At 26.9% G+C, this 20,813-nt stretch overlaps 1 protein-coding gene across 2 annotated transcripts in view; it reads left to right on the forward strand.

Moving 5' to 3' along the window:
• The window catches only part of LOC136989705 (coiled-coil and C2 domain-containing protein 2A-like), a 64,142-nt gene that overhangs the window by 20,178 nt on the left and 23,151 nt on the right, over nucleotides 1–20,813 (forward strand). For both annotated transcript variants that reach the window (XM_067287944.1, XM_067287943.1), the window contains exons 6-21: nucleotides 785–871; nucleotides 967–1,162; nucleotides 2,161–2,301; nucleotides 4,181–4,314; nucleotides 4,385–4,507; nucleotides 4,836–5,045; nucleotides 10,795–10,910; nucleotides 12,318–12,458; nucleotides 12,551–12,707; nucleotides 12,936–13,161; nucleotides 13,248–13,314; nucleotides 15,757–15,849; nucleotides 17,206–17,290; nucleotides 17,386–17,539; nucleotides 19,206–19,350; nucleotides 19,691–19,829. In XM_067287944.1, coding sequence (XP_067144045.1) covers nucleotides 785–871; nucleotides 967–1,162; nucleotides 2,161–2,301; nucleotides 4,181–4,314; nucleotides 4,385–4,507; nucleotides 4,836–5,045; nucleotides 10,795–10,910; nucleotides 12,318–12,458; nucleotides 12,551–12,707; nucleotides 12,936–13,161; nucleotides 13,248–13,314; nucleotides 15,757–15,849; nucleotides 17,206–17,290; nucleotides 17,386–17,539; nucleotides 19,206–19,350; nucleotides 19,691–19,829 — 2,214 coding nt within the window. The remainder of the gene's footprint in view (nucleotides 1–784; nucleotides 872–966; nucleotides 1,163–2,160; nucleotides 2,302–4,180; nucleotides 4,315–4,384; nucleotides 4,508–4,835; nucleotides 5,046–10,794; nucleotides 10,911–12,317; nucleotides 12,459–12,550; nucleotides 12,708–12,935; nucleotides 13,162–13,247; nucleotides 13,315–15,756; nucleotides 15,850–17,205; nucleotides 17,291–17,385; nucleotides 17,540–19,205; nucleotides 19,351–19,690; nucleotides 19,830–20,813) is intronic.

The following is a 20,813-nucleotide window of genomic DNA, read 5'->3' on the forward strand; positions in this document are numbered from 1 at the left end:
TCAGTCTCTGTAAGTATTTTCTGGATGTTGCTAATAGACTCAAAAATATTAAATACTGTTTAGCATAAATTGAGAATACAAATTGGAAATGCTTGATCGGATAGTTTGACATCCCTGGAGCAGGCTGTCAATTTGTCTGAAAACGTTGTCTCAACTTTTGATAGACTGGAATAAAAAAAAAGATCTTTTGTTAATATTGTATATCAATGATCAGTTTGTTGTTTTAATTATTAAATTTTTTTTTTTGGCTTAAGAAATCTATTCTTTACATCACACTAAAAATATAAACCAAAATGTTGATTTAATTTTAATTCAAGTGAAAGTAATATTGCTAACAAATTAACATAATTATTGAATCCAAATGAACTGCCATATTGTAGCCTGATAATTTTAGCAGTCATTTGGCTTTAATTATATATATATATAATTATTGAATCTCTATTTATAAGCAATTTCATATTTTGTGCTTCATTCAGCATATGCTATAATTTTAAAGATGTCAGTCTTTAACACCAATAAAATGTTTATTGATTTATGTCTTATCCTCAGATAGAAAGCTGTTTATTTAAAAACTAGTTCTATGGTTGTTTAATAAGGCAGCAAGGTAAGCTGCTTTTCATTGAATGATAAAACATATCTCAAAAAAAAAAAATGTTTTATCAGTGTTAAAGACTGACTTCCTTGAAGTTACAGCATAAATTGAATGAAGCATGATATAATTAATGAATTAAATTAGTAAAGTTATTTAATAATAGGTTTAAATTCTTTTAAATATGTATTCTAGAAAGATAAAGAAAACACCGAAGCTGTAAAAGAAAAGCGTAAAAAAACTAGAGCAAAATGGAAAGAATCATTGAGTTTGGTTCTAAAAGTAAGTTAGTTTTATTTCAATTCATTTGTTAATGTTTAGTGAATAATTATGTCACAAAACAGTATTAAATCAATTATTCAAATTTATATTTGTAGGATAGTGAACGTGGAGTAGTTTCTGAAGAAGCAGCTTATGACTTTTTCACTCGAATATGGGAATCTGAAGAACCAAGCTTTACATCTACTCCATTGAATGATGATACAACAGAAGATGCACATTCTAGCAAAAGACAACCTGATATTTTAGATGAATCTGAAAAAATTGAAGAATTAACTGAAAGAGCTACAGATGGTAATTGTTAATTTGCTTTTAATTTATGAAATTCTCTTTTCATTTATATGAAATTTCATTAAAAACTAATATATGTTTAAAAAGAATTTGGAATGCTAGGAAACTATATGCTGTTTAATGAATATTTCTCTGCAAACTAAAATTTTTTTCAGAGAAATATTCTTTACTAGTATTTATATACAAATTCGTGTAGTTTTGTAACATGAACAATATCAGCTCGACTGTAATATATTCTTAAAATTTCTATGTTTCACAAGAATGATAGAAAAACAAAAATTTGATTATTTGAAATGTTTGTTTCATTCATAAAAAATAATTAGTATCATATATAAGTATATAAATTATTGGGTTGTTTTTTATACTGTTGCTTGTATATCTCTGAAATAATTTTGTGAATAAAGTTTATTAGATTAAATAAAATTGACTTTAAGTTCAACTTGTAATACTCATCTTTTGTTAATAGTACAGGTTAAGAAAGACTATTACAATTTAAATAGGTAAATTTCACTCCTAATTTATTAAAATAATATAAATTGACTTTGGTGACAATGATGACATTATCATTCTGCCCTATATTTTCTCACACAAATTCTTGACAGATTTGTTTAGCTGCATACACTTTAGATGATTTTTCATTTTTCAATGCAACATCATATCTTTGATGACTTGTGTCTGTCACTAAAGTAAGTTTGACCCTTAGTCAGATTAATTAAGCCTTAAGTCAAGTTATAAAATAAGTTAGTTGTTTATGTAACTTAAATAAGTGAAAATACTATTGTTATTCAGGAGTTTTCAAATTTTGGTTATTTCAAGACATTATTGTTTTTATTATGTTGTATTGAACCATAAAAGATTGTTTGTTAAAATGAAAAAGTTTGCATTTCAAGTTTGCAAAAATTTCTATTTTAACAAGAAATTCAGAAATGATTAAATATTTAGAAATTAATTCAATTCAAAATACTATAATAACAATACTAATACATATTATTATATTTTAGAAACCCATCTTTTAATAGAAGATTACTTTCAAACTGAAGCAGATAAATACATTCCAGTACAGAGGAAGGCAATCTACATTCCTAGTAATGAGCAAATCGAAGTAGAGAATAAAATATATTTTTATCCTGCTGCTAAATCAGGTGAAATTTCAACCTTAAAATAATGTAAAATAAATACATAAACATCATGAAACCTGATAAATTTGTAAAGCCAAACAAATATCGGATTACATCGGGCTACTAATTATATTTAATTAATTACTAAATAATTTGTCACTAGAGGGAGGCATTAGGCACCGTTTTTTATTAAATTTGCGGAAAAGTGGCCCAATGTAATCCGGTAATGCAAAATAAAAAACTTACTTTTATTTTTTAAGTACAAATTTATATCAAGCCATATAAATTTAATTTATTTAGCTTTTGTTATTAATTTATTTTTGTACTTGTACTATGAGTTAAAAAGGCAACTACTATTTTAAATATAAGCTTTAAGTTATGTATATTTGTTTTACATTAAATTATTATAATGCAATTGTAATTGAGAAAGTGTGTTATTGCAATTAAGACCAGAGTTATTGTACTGAATTGACCAAGAACAGTTTTTATTTGAAATTAGATAATTGTGAAAGGATCTCATCTTTCTCAATAATTATGATTATTAAATTGTCATTTTCTAAATTTGACAAAACAGTTACAGAAAAGATTATTTCTATAAATATAAGATGAATTTTTCAAATTTTGTGATGTGAAATTTTTATTCATTTTGCGCCAAATCTTACGTATATTTTCTTTTAAATGGATATATGAAAAAATTTATCAGTTCATTGAGAATTATAATTTTGATGAACTTCAGTTATTGAAGAAATTAGCACATTTTTAGCCATTGACTCATTTGGTTGTCAGATGTTTCTGCATGAGAATAATTTGGTAAATATTGATATAACATAAACATACTATAAGCATATTTCTAATTTCATAGACAAACAGTCATTCAATATTGCTGCTTCTGATGATTTTTGTCAAATACCAAAAAACAGGTCAATATTTGAAAAATAAAGTAAATATTTATTTAACTGTAACTCAAAGGATTGCATTGTTATATAAAAATTTTATTGAATGTAATAGTATAATTTTCATCTTTGTAATTTCATGTATGTCTTGTATTTAAATGCAGTAAAATATGACAAGGAGAACTTTTCAAAAGAGTTAAATATAAATTATTATAGAATATAAATTTCATGTTTTTAATTGCACTAAATGTTTTTCTTAAAATTGCTGTAAATATTAATAGTTATGAAAGATTGCATTAATTTTAATTGCTGTTATTCAAAAACTTATTGAGCTTTATAATTCAAAAAAATTCAAAGGTTAACATACAGTTCCACATAATGTATAATTTTAAATAATTTCAATTTATACATGCTTATTTTCAAGACTAAAAAATTCAGAAAACAAATTTTAAATTGAACAGTATTTAGATTATCATCAACTTAGCAATTATATTTTTTCTCATTTGTAAGCAGATTTTCAGAAAATAAATATACAAGTTTTAACTAAGCACAGAATAAAATCATACATTAAAAAATATAATAAGTTTTTTATTATATAATATACAAACTTTAGAATTGAAATAAATAGAGAATATTGAAATCTGTACAGACAAGACCTACTGTTTGTACAGCATACAATTGAATGCCTAGGCAAAGCATATAATTTTATTTATTTCCTACTTTGCTGGTAACATATATAAATTTTTTCAAAAAATTTTAATATTAAAAAGTTAATTTTTATTTAAAATATATAATTTAGAAATATTCAAGTGATTTCATGAGCTTTGTGCTTTGTCATTGATTATTTGGACACATTAATTTATTTAATTAATATTAATTTAAATTGTTATACAAAAATTTCCATAAACAGTTTAGTCTGTTATTTTTTATTAAAGAATTGATTCAATGCCGAGATCAAATTTTATTTATTTAATTAATAATAAATATGTAATATTGAGTATTTTATATAGTTCCTACAGATGCAAAAATAACTGAAGGAAAAAAGCCTCGTGATATTGAAGATGAAGGACTCTATGTAGGAAAATATCCCAGTATTACATCACATAATATTAGAAAATTAGAAAATAGATTTCTAAAACAGCAAGTATGTTTATTAAAAATATTTCAACTAATATTTTTTAGCTTTATGTTAATTTTTTTGTTTTGTTTTTAAGGATAAAAAATGGTTTGGAGATAATGGTAAAATAAAAATGCAACCAGATCCATGTAAGAAAGTCCCTAGTAGGCCTTTGCCACTAATAAAGCAAAATGAAAACTTAGAATCAACTTACAGAAAAGTATGAATAAGAACTTTAATAATAATAATAATAATAATTTAAAAATTTTAATTTTAGCCAAGATTGTATAGTAATAAAAATTTTGTTAGAATATGAGTAAAAATATATTTAAAAACACTTGGATAATTATAAGTAAATTAACAAGTTTAAATACTTGTTTTATAAATTCACTTTAACAATTTACAAAGTTAAGTTATTTGATTGAGATATTTTAAACCTTATATTATTATTAATATTATTAAATTCAATATTAATATAAATACTATAATACGGATGTAATTAATACTTATTAATAAATTCAATTTATTTAGAATTATTTATTTTTCAGGCAATAGTTGGAAATAAAGAAAATTGGCTTTTTGACAGACATAAAAATCCCGAGATTTGGCATCAACTCGATATTGACATTTGCAACATTTCATTTAATCATCATTCTTTATTCAGTAAAGAACATGTCCTGGTGGCAAGATTAGTAGAATTAGTTAAAAGTTATAATGGATATCTTTTAACTGATAAGGGAGTATCTTTATCACAAAGGGTATAAATATTTATTTATTTTCTTTATTATTTTTATTTTCTATTTATTTATATTACTTATTCATATAAATATATATGATTTACAAAGAAATAAAATAATACAGTAAAACCTGTCTAAAATGGTAATCTGCCTAAGTGGAAAATATTCTTTGGAATGGGACAGTTTTCTATGTCGAATTTTATTATAAGCCAAGAACCTCTCCATCATGGAATGGAAGGGGTTTTTGCATATGAAGAACGTAACTTAATCTGGATGAAATGGAAAATTATGATTCCACTTGAGACAAATAAATAAAATCACTTCCAGATATAACAGTCACTTCAGAGCATGACAAACTATATTCCAAGAATAATTTTGAACCTTGTCAGAGAAATGAAAGCCAGGATGAGGGCCAAATGGACAGAGGGTCTTTGTTAGAATTAACCACAGGCAGAATTGAATACTTTTAAGAATTTTCAAGAACTTAATGAGTTTCCAAGAACTAAATTCTTGAAAATAAGCTACAAATGTAATTTGTTAAAACAATAAGAATAAGCTGATATCATGCCTTGTATGGAATAGTTAATAACTAACTAGTAATGGGCATTTGAAAACAAGTTGATTAACATGTTGATAATTAGAAATTGAAGTAAATGATTAATTGGAGTATTAAAATTCCTTGAGAAACCAAATCACATAATACCTTGGTCTTTGTATTACTGTAGTGCAATTAAAATTTCAAACTGCAGAACAAGACACTGGTTTTTGATACTTGAATTGGCTTAATCACTATTGTGTGAGCTTATGAGGATCACATATGAGAAGTGTTCAAATACCTAGTAAAAGTTCTTGGAAACTAAGAACTGTTTTGCAATTGAATAATTCTTAATTCTTGCATTTGAATACTCCTATCTTCAGTTGGAATCACTTTGGATTAATTGGGATTAAGCTTAGTAATAAAATTTTCTGCATATGTAATAATTATTTTATTATAAAAAATGAATGTAACTATGTGATATTTATCTCATGTAGTTTAAAGATAAAAAAAAAAGAAAAAATACTAAAATCTATTTAAAATAGAAATCTGTCTAAATGGAAAAAATGATTTGGTACTGTGTGATTCCAGTTTACTGTATAAAATTAAGAACAAGATTGGAATTAATCAGTTTTGTCTTATATTTATAAATGTTTTATTTCAAAGTATTTTTTTTTTTTCTATTCAGTTGAATATTGAAAGTAATTTTGATGCATGTTAGAATGTTTGGAAATATAATCATAACCATGCAATTGAAAGCTTATTAATTTCTTTTTTTCTCATTTTATACAGACAGAAGAAAATTTAATTATTGAATCAAACTAAATGCTATGTGCAATTAAACTTTAAGTTACAATTTTTAAACTTAATTAAGTCAGTGTTAAGCAATTTTAAAATTTCTGCTACTATTTTATTTGTTAATTAAAAATTACAAGTTTTTGTTAGTAATTTAGAGCAACATTTCCCAAACTGGGGTCCTAGGACCCTTGGGTATGCAGACCTGTGCTAGAATGTCTACAAAATGTTCAGAAGGTATACTGTGGGATTCATTTTTCTAAAAACATATATTGATATCTTTACAAAATTACCTAATATGGGAATTTTTGTGTAATTTATGTAGTTTTGTCTTTTATTAACTATGTGTGCATTGAAAATGAATGTAAAAATTTAAATCATTGAGGATTTTCATTTGTCAGTACTGTAAATTTTAAATTTTATTTCTGATCTATTATTAATAGTTAAATAATTTGCAATGTATTTTGTTGGATTTCCTGCCCATTTAACATTTAGAAGTTGAAAGTAATGTTTTGACCTATTGAAAAATTTCAGCTGTAAATACTTCAAACTTGAATTTCAAAACTCTAAATCATTACAAATTTTAAATTTCAATTGTGATTGGTTAGAAAAGATTTTGTTCACTGATGTTGATTATGAAAAATAATGCCATATCAAATCTCACCAGTTACTTACTCAGAATTGCTATCTACATATGTCCCTGGCTGTAGTTTGTGAAATATTGCAACAGTAAGCACTAATCAATCTAAACAGAAATATAAGACATTTACCTTACAGACTAAATATGGGATTATTAAATGGTTAGAAAATGGTGTAAAGCGGAATGAAATGTGTGAAGAAATGGATATGAGTAAACCAACAATTGCTAATACAGTAGAGCATCGAAAATTGGAGTCAATTGGGGACTGGGGTTGTTCCAATTAGTCATTTGTTCCGATTTCTGACTTTGTACGAAAAAATATATTAACCTGTCCGATGTTCAAATTTTTCTCCGTTGCGTGTCGCTTCGTGTTGAATTTTTCTCCGTTGCGTGTCGCTTCGTGTTGAATTTTCGTCGATTTTAAGCCTAACGAAAATTTTTATAATAATAATCGAGGCTATCGTATTGTTAAAAATTATTTCTGCATTTTGTACAAACAAAATAAATATATCGAAGAATATAAAAAACATGAAAATTATACTTTAGAAGTAAATCTAGTATCAAAAACGTTTGATTCAGCACGACACAGTCCGACTGAAAATTGTTCCGATTTCCAGCCATTTCGATTACCGACGTTCCGATTAACGGCGCTCTACTGTATTTGGAAAAAGAAAGACAAAATTCTTATCAGTTTCATATGTGATAATTCAAATGCTCAGAAAATCAGCATATGATGATTTAGATCAAGTAAATGAAGTTTTTGCAGTAGAGACATAAACATTCAACTATTACTGGTGCTGCATTTTAGTCAAAAGTGGAAGAGTTCAGAAGAAAATTAGAGAAAAATACCAAATTTAAAACATAGACATGGTAGAAGACTGATTGCAAAATAAGTGGTCAAAAATTACAGAAAATTTGCAAGATTGCAGTATTTTTAACACAGATGAAATGAGTCTCTTTTACACCAAACAGAATGCTAAAATTCAAAAGAGAAACCTGGGAGGAAAATTATCTAAAGACCGAATTACTATTCTGTTAGTACTTATTTTAATGAAAAAGAGAAAATTGTTAGCAATTAGTAAATTGAAAAATCCAAGATGTTTTAATAATTAATGGCTACTACCTAACTAACTGCAGATCTAACTAAAGAGCTTAGATGACTTCTGATGTTTTCTGTGGCAAACTGAGAATTGTATGTAGAACTATGAAGAAAGAAATAAAAAATTTTATCATTGATTGAAAAATGTCTGGTGATTTCAACATCAAGAATTTATGTTGCTTTAAACTGGTATTCATGCCGCCTAATACAAGTTAAAAATTTATATCCTTTATTTAAGATATATCATTTTTAAATGAATATAATTTCTTATAATTTATGTTTTATGAGACGTATTCAAATATAATTCAAACAAAAAACTAAAATTTTACATTAATGTTAATTATCATATTTTTCAACGCCATCCTCCCTTTTGCAGTACATTGATGTCATCGGTGGATAGCTTCCAGATTTCCCATCAGAAGTCTTGGCTGCAGACATACTCTCAAACAGCTTCAATTACTTCTTGATAGAGGTAAATGGATGATACTTGGGTAGACAGAGCAGCAGACAATAAATGCAAACTATTACTCAAATCTCCTGGCATAACCAGTGAAAACAGCCTTCCAAAACAAGAGGAAAAAAGTTAATCTTCTGTCTGCTTCTTGCAGGACAATTCCCATCTGCATATTGCTACTCACACCATAGCAACGATTCAGAAATTGAAATTCTGCACTTTTCTTTCCCATTCTCCATATAATCCCAATCTTGCCTCATCAGACTTCCACCTATTTTGACTGTTCAAAGATTTTTAGGTGGAAAGAAGTTTACATCTAATAAAGAAATAATTAAAACTAAGAGTGGGTATGTCTGCAGCCAAAAGATGACTTGTTACAGGGAATCCAGAAGCTACCCAACCAATGACACCAGTGTGTTGCAACAAAAAGCATCATGCTGAAATATAAGGTAATAAATATCAATGTATGATTTTTGTTTTTTGTTTAATTATCAAATGAAGGGTTTGTTAGACAAATGGTGTAGCCCATATTAGGAAGTTTTCAAGAAAAAAAGGCAAATTTGTAGTCACCAGCACTTCAATATGCAATGTTTTATTAATGAGAGTGTACAGCTTGTAAGACATGACTGAACTGTGAAAATTTCTAAGAAGATGGATCAATAATACACAAATCCAAATTTATTATGGTAATGACTTGTTTATTTGTAGCTTTGGAGGATATGCTATTTTTCTACCAAGTCTCTCAAATTATAATTTATATGTGAAAATATGTCAAACATAACTGTTGCAGACTTATTGTAAAACTTGTATGATAACCCAATCAATGAATACGAGGGCTGTTTGGAAAGTTCGCAGCCTCAAATAGAACAACAAACAAAATAATGTTAATACTTTTTTATTTTTCAATGTAGTCTCCTTTATTAGCAATGCACTTATTCCAGCGATGTTCTAGCTTTTTTATGCCATCACAATAGGTCGATTTGTCAAGGTGTGCAAAATACTCGTTCACTTCAGAGATGACTTTGTCATTTGAGTGGAATCTCTTTCCAGCCAAGAATTTTTTTAGGTTTGGAAAAGGGTGGAAGTCACTGGGGGCCAAATTAGGTGAGTACAGTGGATGTGAGAACTAATTGGAAGCGAAGTTCGTTTACCTTTTGTTCAGTGATTCTGGCGGAATGTGCAGGTGCATTATCGTGGTGGAACAGAATCTTTTTCTTCTTCAAGTGTGGCCTCTTTTCTTCGATTTCTTTCTTCAGTTTTTCCAAAAGTTCACAGAAATAGACAGCATTGATGGTCTTTCCTCTTTCTAGGTAGTCAATAATGATGATTCCTTTAGCATCCCAAAAAATCGAGTCCATCACTTCCCCCGCCGATGGAACTGTCTTTGCCTTCTTTGGTGATGGCAAACTGTGATGTTTCCATTGCTTCGACTGTTCTTTTGTTTCAGGAGTGTAGTAGTGGACCCATGTTTCATTAATAGTCACAAACCGACGCATGAAATCCTGTGGGTTTTTCTGATAGAAGACCAAACACTCCTTTGACATCAAAGTGCGAACACGTTTTTGCTCGGCGGTCAGCAGACGCGGCACCCGCCTTGCTGAGACCTTCGTCATACCCAAATTTTCGGTTAGGATGTGGTAAACTCGGTTGACAGAGATGCCTGTTGTCTCAGCTATCTCACACGTTTTCAAACAGTGATCTGCTAACACCGAATCGTGAACTTTGTCGATATTTTCTTCAGTGACAGCAGTTGACGGCCGTCCGCTGGGAGGGTCATCTTCCACACTCTCTCTGCCAGATTTAAAAAGGGCTGTCCATTTTTCCACAATGGTGTACGAAGGAGCAGACTTTCCCAAAACTTCATCCATGTCAGCTTTGATTTGAGATGGGGTCAACCTTTTTTTTGTCAGGTATTTTATGACTGCACGAGTCTCCATTTTTTCCATTTTTGACAAAGCATGTGCACACTGACTATCTGATAAGCTGTTGTGAAAAAACTTTACGACAAATCAAGCGGAAATTCGTATCGTATCTTTAGCAAAGATGACTGAATTATTCCCGCTAAAAATTAAATTGATCGCAGCGCCGCATATAGGCAAGGCTGCGAACTTTCCGAACAGCCCTCGTATTTGATGTTTTATAAATTATTCTTATAATGGTTTTTAATTATTATGTATTAAATTATTATTTGTCATTTTTTAATATTTAACAATTTATTATAATAAATATATGAGTAATTTTTTTTAGTTACAAGCATTAAGATCTGCAGTAAACCAATTAAAACAAATGAGTAAACAAGATGAAGATAACAGAATTGCAGAGGAAAGAGAGGAACGATTATGCCATTATCAAGAAGATATTAAGTATGAAATTTTTTTCTTTAATCAGTTTATAATTGTAACTTATATTATGATAAATAAACAAATGAGATTTAGAATAGTTTTAAAAAATGTAGTAAAAATAATTACTCTTCTAAAATTTCTTACATTAATTATTCAATAGAACATCATTGGAATAAAAGAATTATGATTATAAGTCTAAATTTTTTAAAACTAGTTGCTATTATTTATATAAATATATAAGGATAATAAGGTGACAAAAACACTATAATTACTGTTTTTTTAATATTAGTAGATATTATATGCAGATATAGTTTAGAAAACAGAATTATAATATTGATTTCTAAATTATTAATTATGTGGTTAATAACTGGCTATTTGAAGCATGCAATGCTGTAATGTTGTAACCTAGTGATTTTTTTACAATAAAATCACTAGGTTACAACTCACTAAATTACAAATTCTCTAGAATAACAAAATGATGTAAACATGAGTCATAACGTTTTATGCACTTTGGTGCTTAAAACATTATGGCTTTCACATAAATTCAATTTGAGAATATAACCACTTACAGAGCCACTATCGCCATGATATTTTTTTTGCAGCAGAAAACACTCATTAAGCAAAACAATTTTTCCCATAGAAATTAATGTAAAATATGATAATGCATTCCATGCCAAAAAATATACTCAAATATTTTATGTATAATGTTTATTCAAAGAAAATTATACAATAAACATTGTTAAGGAGCATGAATCATCATCTTTTCTTCTAGCGTGGAATGAACCAACCTGAAATACAAATTCAATTTGCAGAAAACAAAAAAAATCACAGATAATATGTTTGATAAACACCAAATGATATGCCAAATTCTTGGGCTATGTAAAGGCTATACTTAAATAATAGAAATTAATTAATCTGACTAGAGGGAGGCAGTTATGCTTCCATCTCGTATTAAATTTAATAATTATAAATAGTTAATTTTTAATTCAGATGTTTCTAAAATTTAATTTGGAATTGGTCATTAAATTTGATATGAGATGGCAGCATAACTGTCTTCTTCTAGTCAAATTAATTAATTTCTAATATTTAATTATAACCCAAGAATTTGGCATATTGTTTGGCGTGTTTATTACATAACAAGCTATGGTTGTTGATGTTTATACGTAATATGTGTTGAAAAAATGTGTGATCACAAGTGACACTAAGATGCTAGCTGAACGAGTGCTAGATGGAGCATGCGCACAATCCGGGACTTCCCCTCTCCTAGCCACTCGTTATGCAAAAATTCACTTATTAAGCGAGTCATTTTTTCACTATTTATTTTGCTTGTTATGCGAGGTGCTCATTAAGCGAGGTTCCACTGTATATTATTTAATGCCATTTAATTAAGGAAATTATTAAAAACATATTTGAAAATATTTAATATAGGCAGATTCGAAAGTTAAGAGATGCAAGAGATGTGGAAAATAAACAACTATTAATTGCTATTAAAAATCTCTGGGAAGAAATACAAAATCTGAGAGAAACACAAAAATATGCAAGTAGTCCTGTAGAACTGACTATTCATGAGTAAGAATAAAATATATTAAATTTTTTTTTTAATTATAAAAGTTATAATAAATTTATTTCTAATTTATTATTATTAAATACCATTTTCATAGAGAATATATTGACTTAGATGATGATCAGAAAATGTGGAATAAAGAAATTGAAGAAGAATTAGAAGAGGAGAAGTTGATGTTCAATATTAATTACAAACAAGAATTGAAAGAGTATCAAACAAAATTAGAAAAATGGAAGAAGCTACACAAACTGAAGGTGAACAATGATGTAGTTAGACTGAAAATGTTTTAGTTTTTAAATATATATTATAGTTTTGGTAACCTTAAAATAGCAGTGCTTTTGATTATTACATTATTAACATTATAAATTATCAGTTTAGTCTGATTATTACAGTTATCATTATTTTAGAATTAAAACTTAAAACAAGAATCTAAACATTAATATTCGATAGTTGATTTTTATTATATTTCTTACTCATAATAGAAACAAGCTCTTCAAAGTAAGAAATCAAAAAAGAAGTTAAGCAGACAGAATACAGAAGAAGAATTAGCTACAGATAGCAAGAACGAAGAATCAGAAATAGCATCAAAAACTGAAGAAATAATTTCTCTAGAAGATATGCCCAAACCTCAACCTCCGAGTAAATTTGACGAAGAGAGGACATTAGAAATAATTACAGAAAAAGCATTAGAAATACGAAGAAAACCAGGTCTACTTTTTTAAAATTCTGATTGAAACTATTATATAAATTACAATACTTTATTAGAATTTATATATATTTTATTAAATGTATAGGTGAGCCTAAATTGTTTCCAGAAATAACTAACAGTGGAATAGTTACATCTGCATCTAATTGTTCAAAGTATGTGAACTTCTTAAGATATTTATGATTTATTTTTTAAATTATATTTGTTTAGAATAAAATATGTATTATTGAAAATAAATTTTTCATTATTTTGAAATATTTTAATATTATTAAGACCAAATTATAAAAATATAACCTCTTCTAAAGAAATAAATATTCTTATTGAAAACAATAGTATTAATATTTAGAATAATTTAAACTTACTCATAATATTTTTACAACAAATGTGTTTATTTCCTAGATATAATTTTATTTTATTCTCTATTATTTAGATAAATATGCACATATGAAGTTATTTATTTTATCATTACAATTATTGAATATACTGAATTTATTTGTAATTGTATATCTTATAAGAAGCAATTTACTAGAAAAATATAGTCAACTGTTTTTGTCAGTAAAGTTTTTAAACAATAAAAAAAGGTTTTTAGAAATAAACATGCATGATTAATTTTCACTATTAGTATCAAAAAGTAACAAATATTAACATCAATTATTTATGTCTAAAGCATATCTACATCTTCAAGAATTACATAAACAATATTCATTTAAATTTTTGAAAATATTTTTATATAATACAGCAAGAATAGGCATGTTTAACTAACACTTGTTAGTATTTTTTTTTCCTCTTTGTCACAGGAAGTTATGTTCTTTTTTATCTTGTGTTGTATTATTCAGTATGCTATAATATTTCTTTTTTAATATTGCAAAAGTTAAAATAAAAAGAACATTCATTCTTGGAATAAATTCTCTGTTCTCTAATATTTTAAAATATTATTTAATAAGTTAACTAACTAATATCTGTATTGATTATTTCATAAGTTTTAAGATTTTCTAAAAATAGAATGTATAGTTTAAAAATAATTTTAAACATTTGTATTCCAAAAATTTTTTTAATGTAAGTGACTTGCAATTCCAAGAAATTGTTTGGATCCATGTACACAGACTTAGAATAGGACACATTTGTAGTTATTACCTGGACTTGATACACACATTCAAGAAAGACATTGGCTGTACATGAAGTGTTTAACCGGCAGAAAAGAGGGTGAGGGAAAGGGGAGGGGAAGAAGGAGGGAGAGGAAATGGACAGTAGAGAAAGGTAGGATCCCTCTGAACGACGAACAGTATACATAAGGCTACAGTACCCTCTATGTTTTAAGCTGCAAGGCCGTAGTCCCCCCGAAGGGTCTAAAAGAAGAGCCGAGTGTAGCAAACACCAATAAGTGAGTGCTGCCACAAATAGCTAAGTGTAGAAGTTAGTGCCAAGTACCTGGACTTGATAATAGATCTAAAATTGCACTTCAAAATTTATGTGATATGAGCAACTTGCAGCTGTTTCTTGTGGCATATCCTTACTTTCTGCAACATCATTCCAACATTCATCTTTTTCTGCAGAAGTATTTTTTTGTCAGTAATGTCACTCTAATTTGCATTTTTGGGTTTAGTACTGTTATGTTGTTACCATTACTTCAAATATAAATAAATAAATACTGTGAAAGGAACATAGAAATAAAAACATTACAGCCTAGAATAGAGAAGTTTTGAAAACTGCTTTAGTAGGCATAATTAAAAAACAAAACAAAAAAATATTTGACGACAGATTTTCAGCTCCTCTCTAATATGATAGTTTCTACATAAATATGTTTACATGCGTATTGAATTCCTAAAGATGTGCTTAAACAAAATTGTATTAAATTTAAGATCAATTATTGTACAAAAATACATTAAAATTTGAGAACATTGTTAGCAAGAAATATGTAAGTAATCATCAATATAACATTATGTATACAATTATCAATTTTTGCAAATTATTAATATGTAAATGTGTATATCCAGTGAGGCAACTGATTCATTCTTCTAGAAGCCTACAAAGAGAGATCAAAAGAGGTTTCTACTTCAATTATATCAAGTGGTTGTTTTATCAGTTTGTTACTTTATACAAACCTTTAATCAATATTATTACTTTTTTACTCTTACTTTATACAGATAAACACAATTCTTTTAATTTTAATATAAGTTAAGTTAAATAAGAAAATTAAATGAAATTTGTAATAGAAACTCATTTATTGTATGAGAAAAACATTATCTTTATAAAAAATAAAAGAAAATAATTCAATAAAAGAAAAAACAATTAATCCATAAATAATTGCCATTCACTATGGTCTTTTGATTTATTGGATTAACAATCAATTTTTTAAGTATTTTTTTTTTTATTGATTAATTTGTCAATACAAAACATTAATTAGCACATTAAGGTTGTACATCTGGCCACAATTTTACCTATTATGGGCAGGCTGATCCTCAAGTTTGGCAAGCTTGGGTGAAGAATTGGAAACATTGATATTTTAAGCAGTATTTTCTTTGGATAATTAATTAATTAATTAATTAATTAATGATTTAGAAACAAAATAAGTCATTAAAATATTAATTTACTTCCAGATTAGAACAAGCAAGAAGAAATGAAGTTTCAAAAAGAAAAATATATTTTAAAATATTTTATAATAATAAACAAGTTTGTCAAACTACTGAAAGGTATAGAAAATAACTAAATACATTTTTTAAAATTTTCTTAATAGCTAAACTTTATAACATGATTTTTAATTAAACATATTTTATATTTGCAGATTTTTTTTCGTAGATATAATAATCTATTAAGATTTCAATGTGTTTTTCCTTTCACAAAATAGATACTCGTGTGAAAAAAATGACAGTGTCATTTAATGTTACAGTATTTAAAATTCTTTTCACGCAGAATGCATGAAAAGAATTTTAAATGAAGTTCTTCTTAGTTCATATTATTTTTATAAAAATAATTACTTAATTTATAATACAAAATTATTTTTGGAAAAGATAGGTATTTTTTATATTATTTTTTGTAAAGGAAGATTTTACATTTTTAGTATTTTGAGAAAATAATCATCGTAAGTCCTTGACAAGAAAAAATATGGCATCCTATTTCTTAACCAGAAAAATTGACTGTAATGTCATATTTTTTGTTCTGATTTTTAACCAACATTTCCAGCTGTTATGAGTCAATATCTTAATGTTTTGTGCTACTTTCTTTCATTGTATATGGTATAAAAATGTCAAAAGTACAAAAATATAAAAAAATATAGTGATTTAAAAAGTATCCAAATAAATATTCTGAATGTTGATTTTATACTAAAAATCTATTTGTTATACTGCTTTAAAAATTGATGATTTTATAACAGTTGAAAACTGTAAAAAAATATTTAAATTTTAATATTGGCATTGTCAATTAATAAATTAAAATTAAAATTCTTTTGTAAAATTAGGAATGACCTTAGGAATGTACTTTTCAGTAAATTCATATTTGAAATTTCTTATTTATTTAAAGTTTTAAATATAATTTTATAAAAAAAATTAATTAAATGTAATTTATTTTATATATATTTTGATTTACTTTTCTTATAAAATTATTTTTCAAACTTTGAACAAATACAAAATTTGAAATTAATATGAATTCACTGAAAAGTACATTCTTCACTCCTAAACTCATTACATTTATACAAATAGACTCTCAATTATTTAGGATCACATTAATCCACATGCCAAAATGCCTACAAATGAGTCATAAAGTTGTCATAGCTGTCTGTTTTGCAGGCTGCTAACCAGGAAAAGAGGAATGATAAACTTTACTGAAGCGTCAGTTTATTACAAATTAAATAGTTATGTTTTTTATTATGTGAAATAGTTATATGCATTATTTTTTCATATTTATTTGAAAATTTACCTGTTCCATTTACTAGGTACAGGATTTAAATAGTACCAGATTAACTGGAATAACATTTTTTCCATTCAGATAATCAAGAGTCTATTGTATACAATATATATATATATATATATATATATGTTTTGTTTTATCAGATCTCTTGGGCAGGAATTTACTGCATCCTGGGGACAAATATTTAAGTTGTGCATTGTGCATAAGCCTCAAAATGTAAAAATTGAGGTAATATAATAATTTTTTATGAATATTTAGTTAAATTACTTTGTAATATATGTTTATAAGTTAACTATTTATATGATGTATATAACTTTTTACAGATTTTTGAGAAAAATGGAGTATTAAGCACACGTTTAGCTGATATATGGCTCCCATTACCCGATCCATCCCTTACTACAAATAATGTCCAGTTATTGGATCAAGAATTCTGTTCGGAAGAAGTTATTACCTATCGTCACGCAGGAATTGGAAGTGGTAATTTTTTCACATAAAATATATTTTATATGTCATAATTTTAATTTGCATTTACTAAAAATTTTATTATAAAATTGATATGCTTAACTATAAATAAAATCTTTTCATACAATTTTAGTTAACCTTCCTGAATACATTTAGAAAATTATTATTCTGTGATTACAATAACTGTATTTAAAAAAAACAGCAGCAGCAATTTTGTGTTTTAAAAATAAAATACATACCATTATAAAAATATTTCTGGTCTATTAATTTGTGAAATAACATTTTCACTTTCTTAAAATAAAAGCATTATTTCCATCTTTGTTGTTTTTCTTCTCACAAAAATTCAAAATTTTGTTTGACTGAAACAATCATTTTAATAACTACCTATATATAGGGAAAATATATCTTAATATATTCATTCTCAACAAATCTACCATTTCCAGTTTTATTTGGTGATCTTATGACTGTTTGCTATATTACTTTCAAGCCTTTTACACATCATCAGGAGTAGAAATCCTAGAAGATACTTTGTAAGCACTGAACACCATCTACTTTTAATCTTCCATTGAACATTTTTATCTTCAGTAATCAAACTTGTTCATTGAATGTGTTCATCTCAAGTAGATTTAATACTGCACTCCCTCCTAGATAGAGCAAACTTATAATACATGAGACTTATACAGTATGTGCAGGAAGTTCTAGGATTGCTAAATATATTGATATGAAAACATTTTAAGCACAGCCATCTTCAAAATACTGTCTATCCTCAGTCATATATTTTTTGCCAATGCTCCTATAACAGTTTAAAACAGTTTTTTTTTTGTCTTTTGCAACATCTGCTCTTACAGCATCTTTATTATGGAAATGTTACCCCCTTTAATAGTGCTTTCATCTTTTGGAAAAGAAAAATTTCAAGGTGCAAGGTCAAGCAAGAGTATGGAAGCAATGTTATTCCATTATAATCAGATAATTCGGAAAAAGAAGTGAACAGTACACCAGAACATTGTCAAGAAGCCATACCCAGTCCTTAGCTACTAATGTTCTGGATGCTTCATAAATTGCTTTTCCTAAATGCTGCAACACTTGCTAGATAGTGAATGCTTCTTGTTTACCATAGCACCTTGTAGAAAAAACTTGTAATAAATTATATTTTTTCACTCAAAAAAAAACATTTCTATCATTATTTTACCTTTGAGCAGTCCAATTGGAATTTTTTATTTTTAGAGATGATGCAGACTTCTACCAGGATTATTGATATTTGGTTTGAGGATCATAAACACTATGTTTCATCTCCAGTGATGATGTTTTGCAGGAGTATCAGATCCTTGTCAGTTGTGTTAATGAGGTCACTGACACTTGTTTGTTACTGATACTGATCCTCATGAGGTTTTGGGGACCAATGTGTCAGATACTCTGTGTATATTCAGATCATTCGTTAGGATTGCATGACAACTTCCAAATGAAATTCCAACTTTCTCTGCTATCTGTTCAACTGTTTGATGCCTGTTGAATCTGTTATGATTTCAAATTTTTTAATTTCTTTACTATTATTTCCATATTTTACTTGTTATTTCTTGCTATATTATTATATGATGGTAAAAATTTGAAAATGTTGATGCTTTTTTTGAAATATTTACTAAAAAATAGTTAACTGACACTAAAAACATAATTATAATTTTAGGCATTGCCATCCATTATTTAAAAGATGATCAAGCAACTTGGTTATTAACAAATGGTATACTAAAATGTAGTTTAGCATGGGGAATTAATAAAGAAGGAAAATCCTTAGGCCCCAAAATTACTAAAGAAGCATCAGCTGAATTGAGGTATGTTTAAATATAAAAATTTAACCAATTTGCATATTTGAAATAATTTTACATTAAAATTCAGTATGGATGATGGTAATCTGTAATATCTTTATTTGAACTTGCAAAGAATACAACAACATTTCCTGTTTTCCATCAATCACAAAGACTTGAAGTTATTTTGGACCAGCCGTGCAATTTCATTTCATATACTATTCACATCTGCTGTGGGAATAGTAGATGAAATGAAAGTTGTGTTCCAAACAACCTTGCAAGTCGTTGTGATTGGTGGAAAACAGGAAATGTTGTATTCCTCATAAGTTGAATGAATTTTACTATAAACATTTTATTTTATTGACAGATCTCTTCATGAATTTGACAAATTAATGCAAATAATTTCTACTGGCTTAGCAAGTATACAAGGATTACGCAACTGGGTTGAACAATGTCATCTTGATCCAAATGATCCAGCTAATTCATGTATATTTCATGCAATGCAAGTAAGAACACTTAAATTATCATACTATGCCTTTCTAATTAGTAGTTAACGATATGTTTATATATTGTTGTGTATGTTTGTATTCTTAGTTTCAAAATTCTAATACTTGAAACTCAATTCTATAATAATCTCTATTAAACTTTAAGACATATACTGGATTTATTAGTGAATAAGTCTTCTTAATATAATCTGAAGATGGTTTTCAGAAAGCTTAAATGTTAGTTCATTAAATAAATTTACTAATGGATTTTAAAAGTTATTTTTGAAAATATTTTTATAATAATCTCAGTTCTTGTAGCAGAGATTGTTAAAGAATTTTTGTTCATTAGATTATGATTGTTGATTTTTTATAGAAATTGTTATTTGGGTAGAATCAAATTGACTTCAGAGTGTTGACATTGTTTTTAATTAAGGAAATTAAATTAACATGTAAAGAGCAGACACATTAAATATTCTATTTTTTCATCATAAGAAAGTTGTGTAGCTGGATTTTATTAACAAAATTGGATCATTAGGACTTCTAAAATTTGTATGGAGTTTGTTTCTTTAAAGGATTTTTTTCAAGAAACATTACATAGATTTATGCTATTATAACTCTACTTAAGATATTTATTATTTTATTGTTTAACATTAGTATTGTAAATTATAAGCTGAATTTTTATTTTTATTTTTTTAAAATAAGATGCTGATTATGATGATGAAAAGATTTAATTCTCAAAAGTACTTAATTAAATGAAAATTTTGATTATTTAAAGGAGGCCTGTTTTTTAATTTAAAGATTTACAGTAGACCCCCCTATAACATGGTTTATATAACACGGATTCGTACAACACGGCAAAAAAATTGCAATTGTGTTCGTATAACATGCTAAAAGAGACTCGTATAACATGGTAAAATGTCATTGCCGACTTGTGTTGCGACAGGATTGATCGAATTTGGTCCAATAGCGAACATTGCACAAACCGTTGAGTTTAAATGAGCAGTG

The sequence above is a fragment of the Centruroides vittatus genome, unplaced genomic scaffold (genome assembly GCF_030686945.1).
Source record: "Centruroides vittatus isolate TY-2023 unplaced genomic scaffold, ASM3068694v2 scaffold_752, whole genome shotgun sequence".
In the NCBI taxonomy this organism is placed as follows: Eukaryota; Metazoa; Arthropoda; class Arachnida; order Scorpiones; family Buthidae; genus Centruroides; species Centruroides vittatus.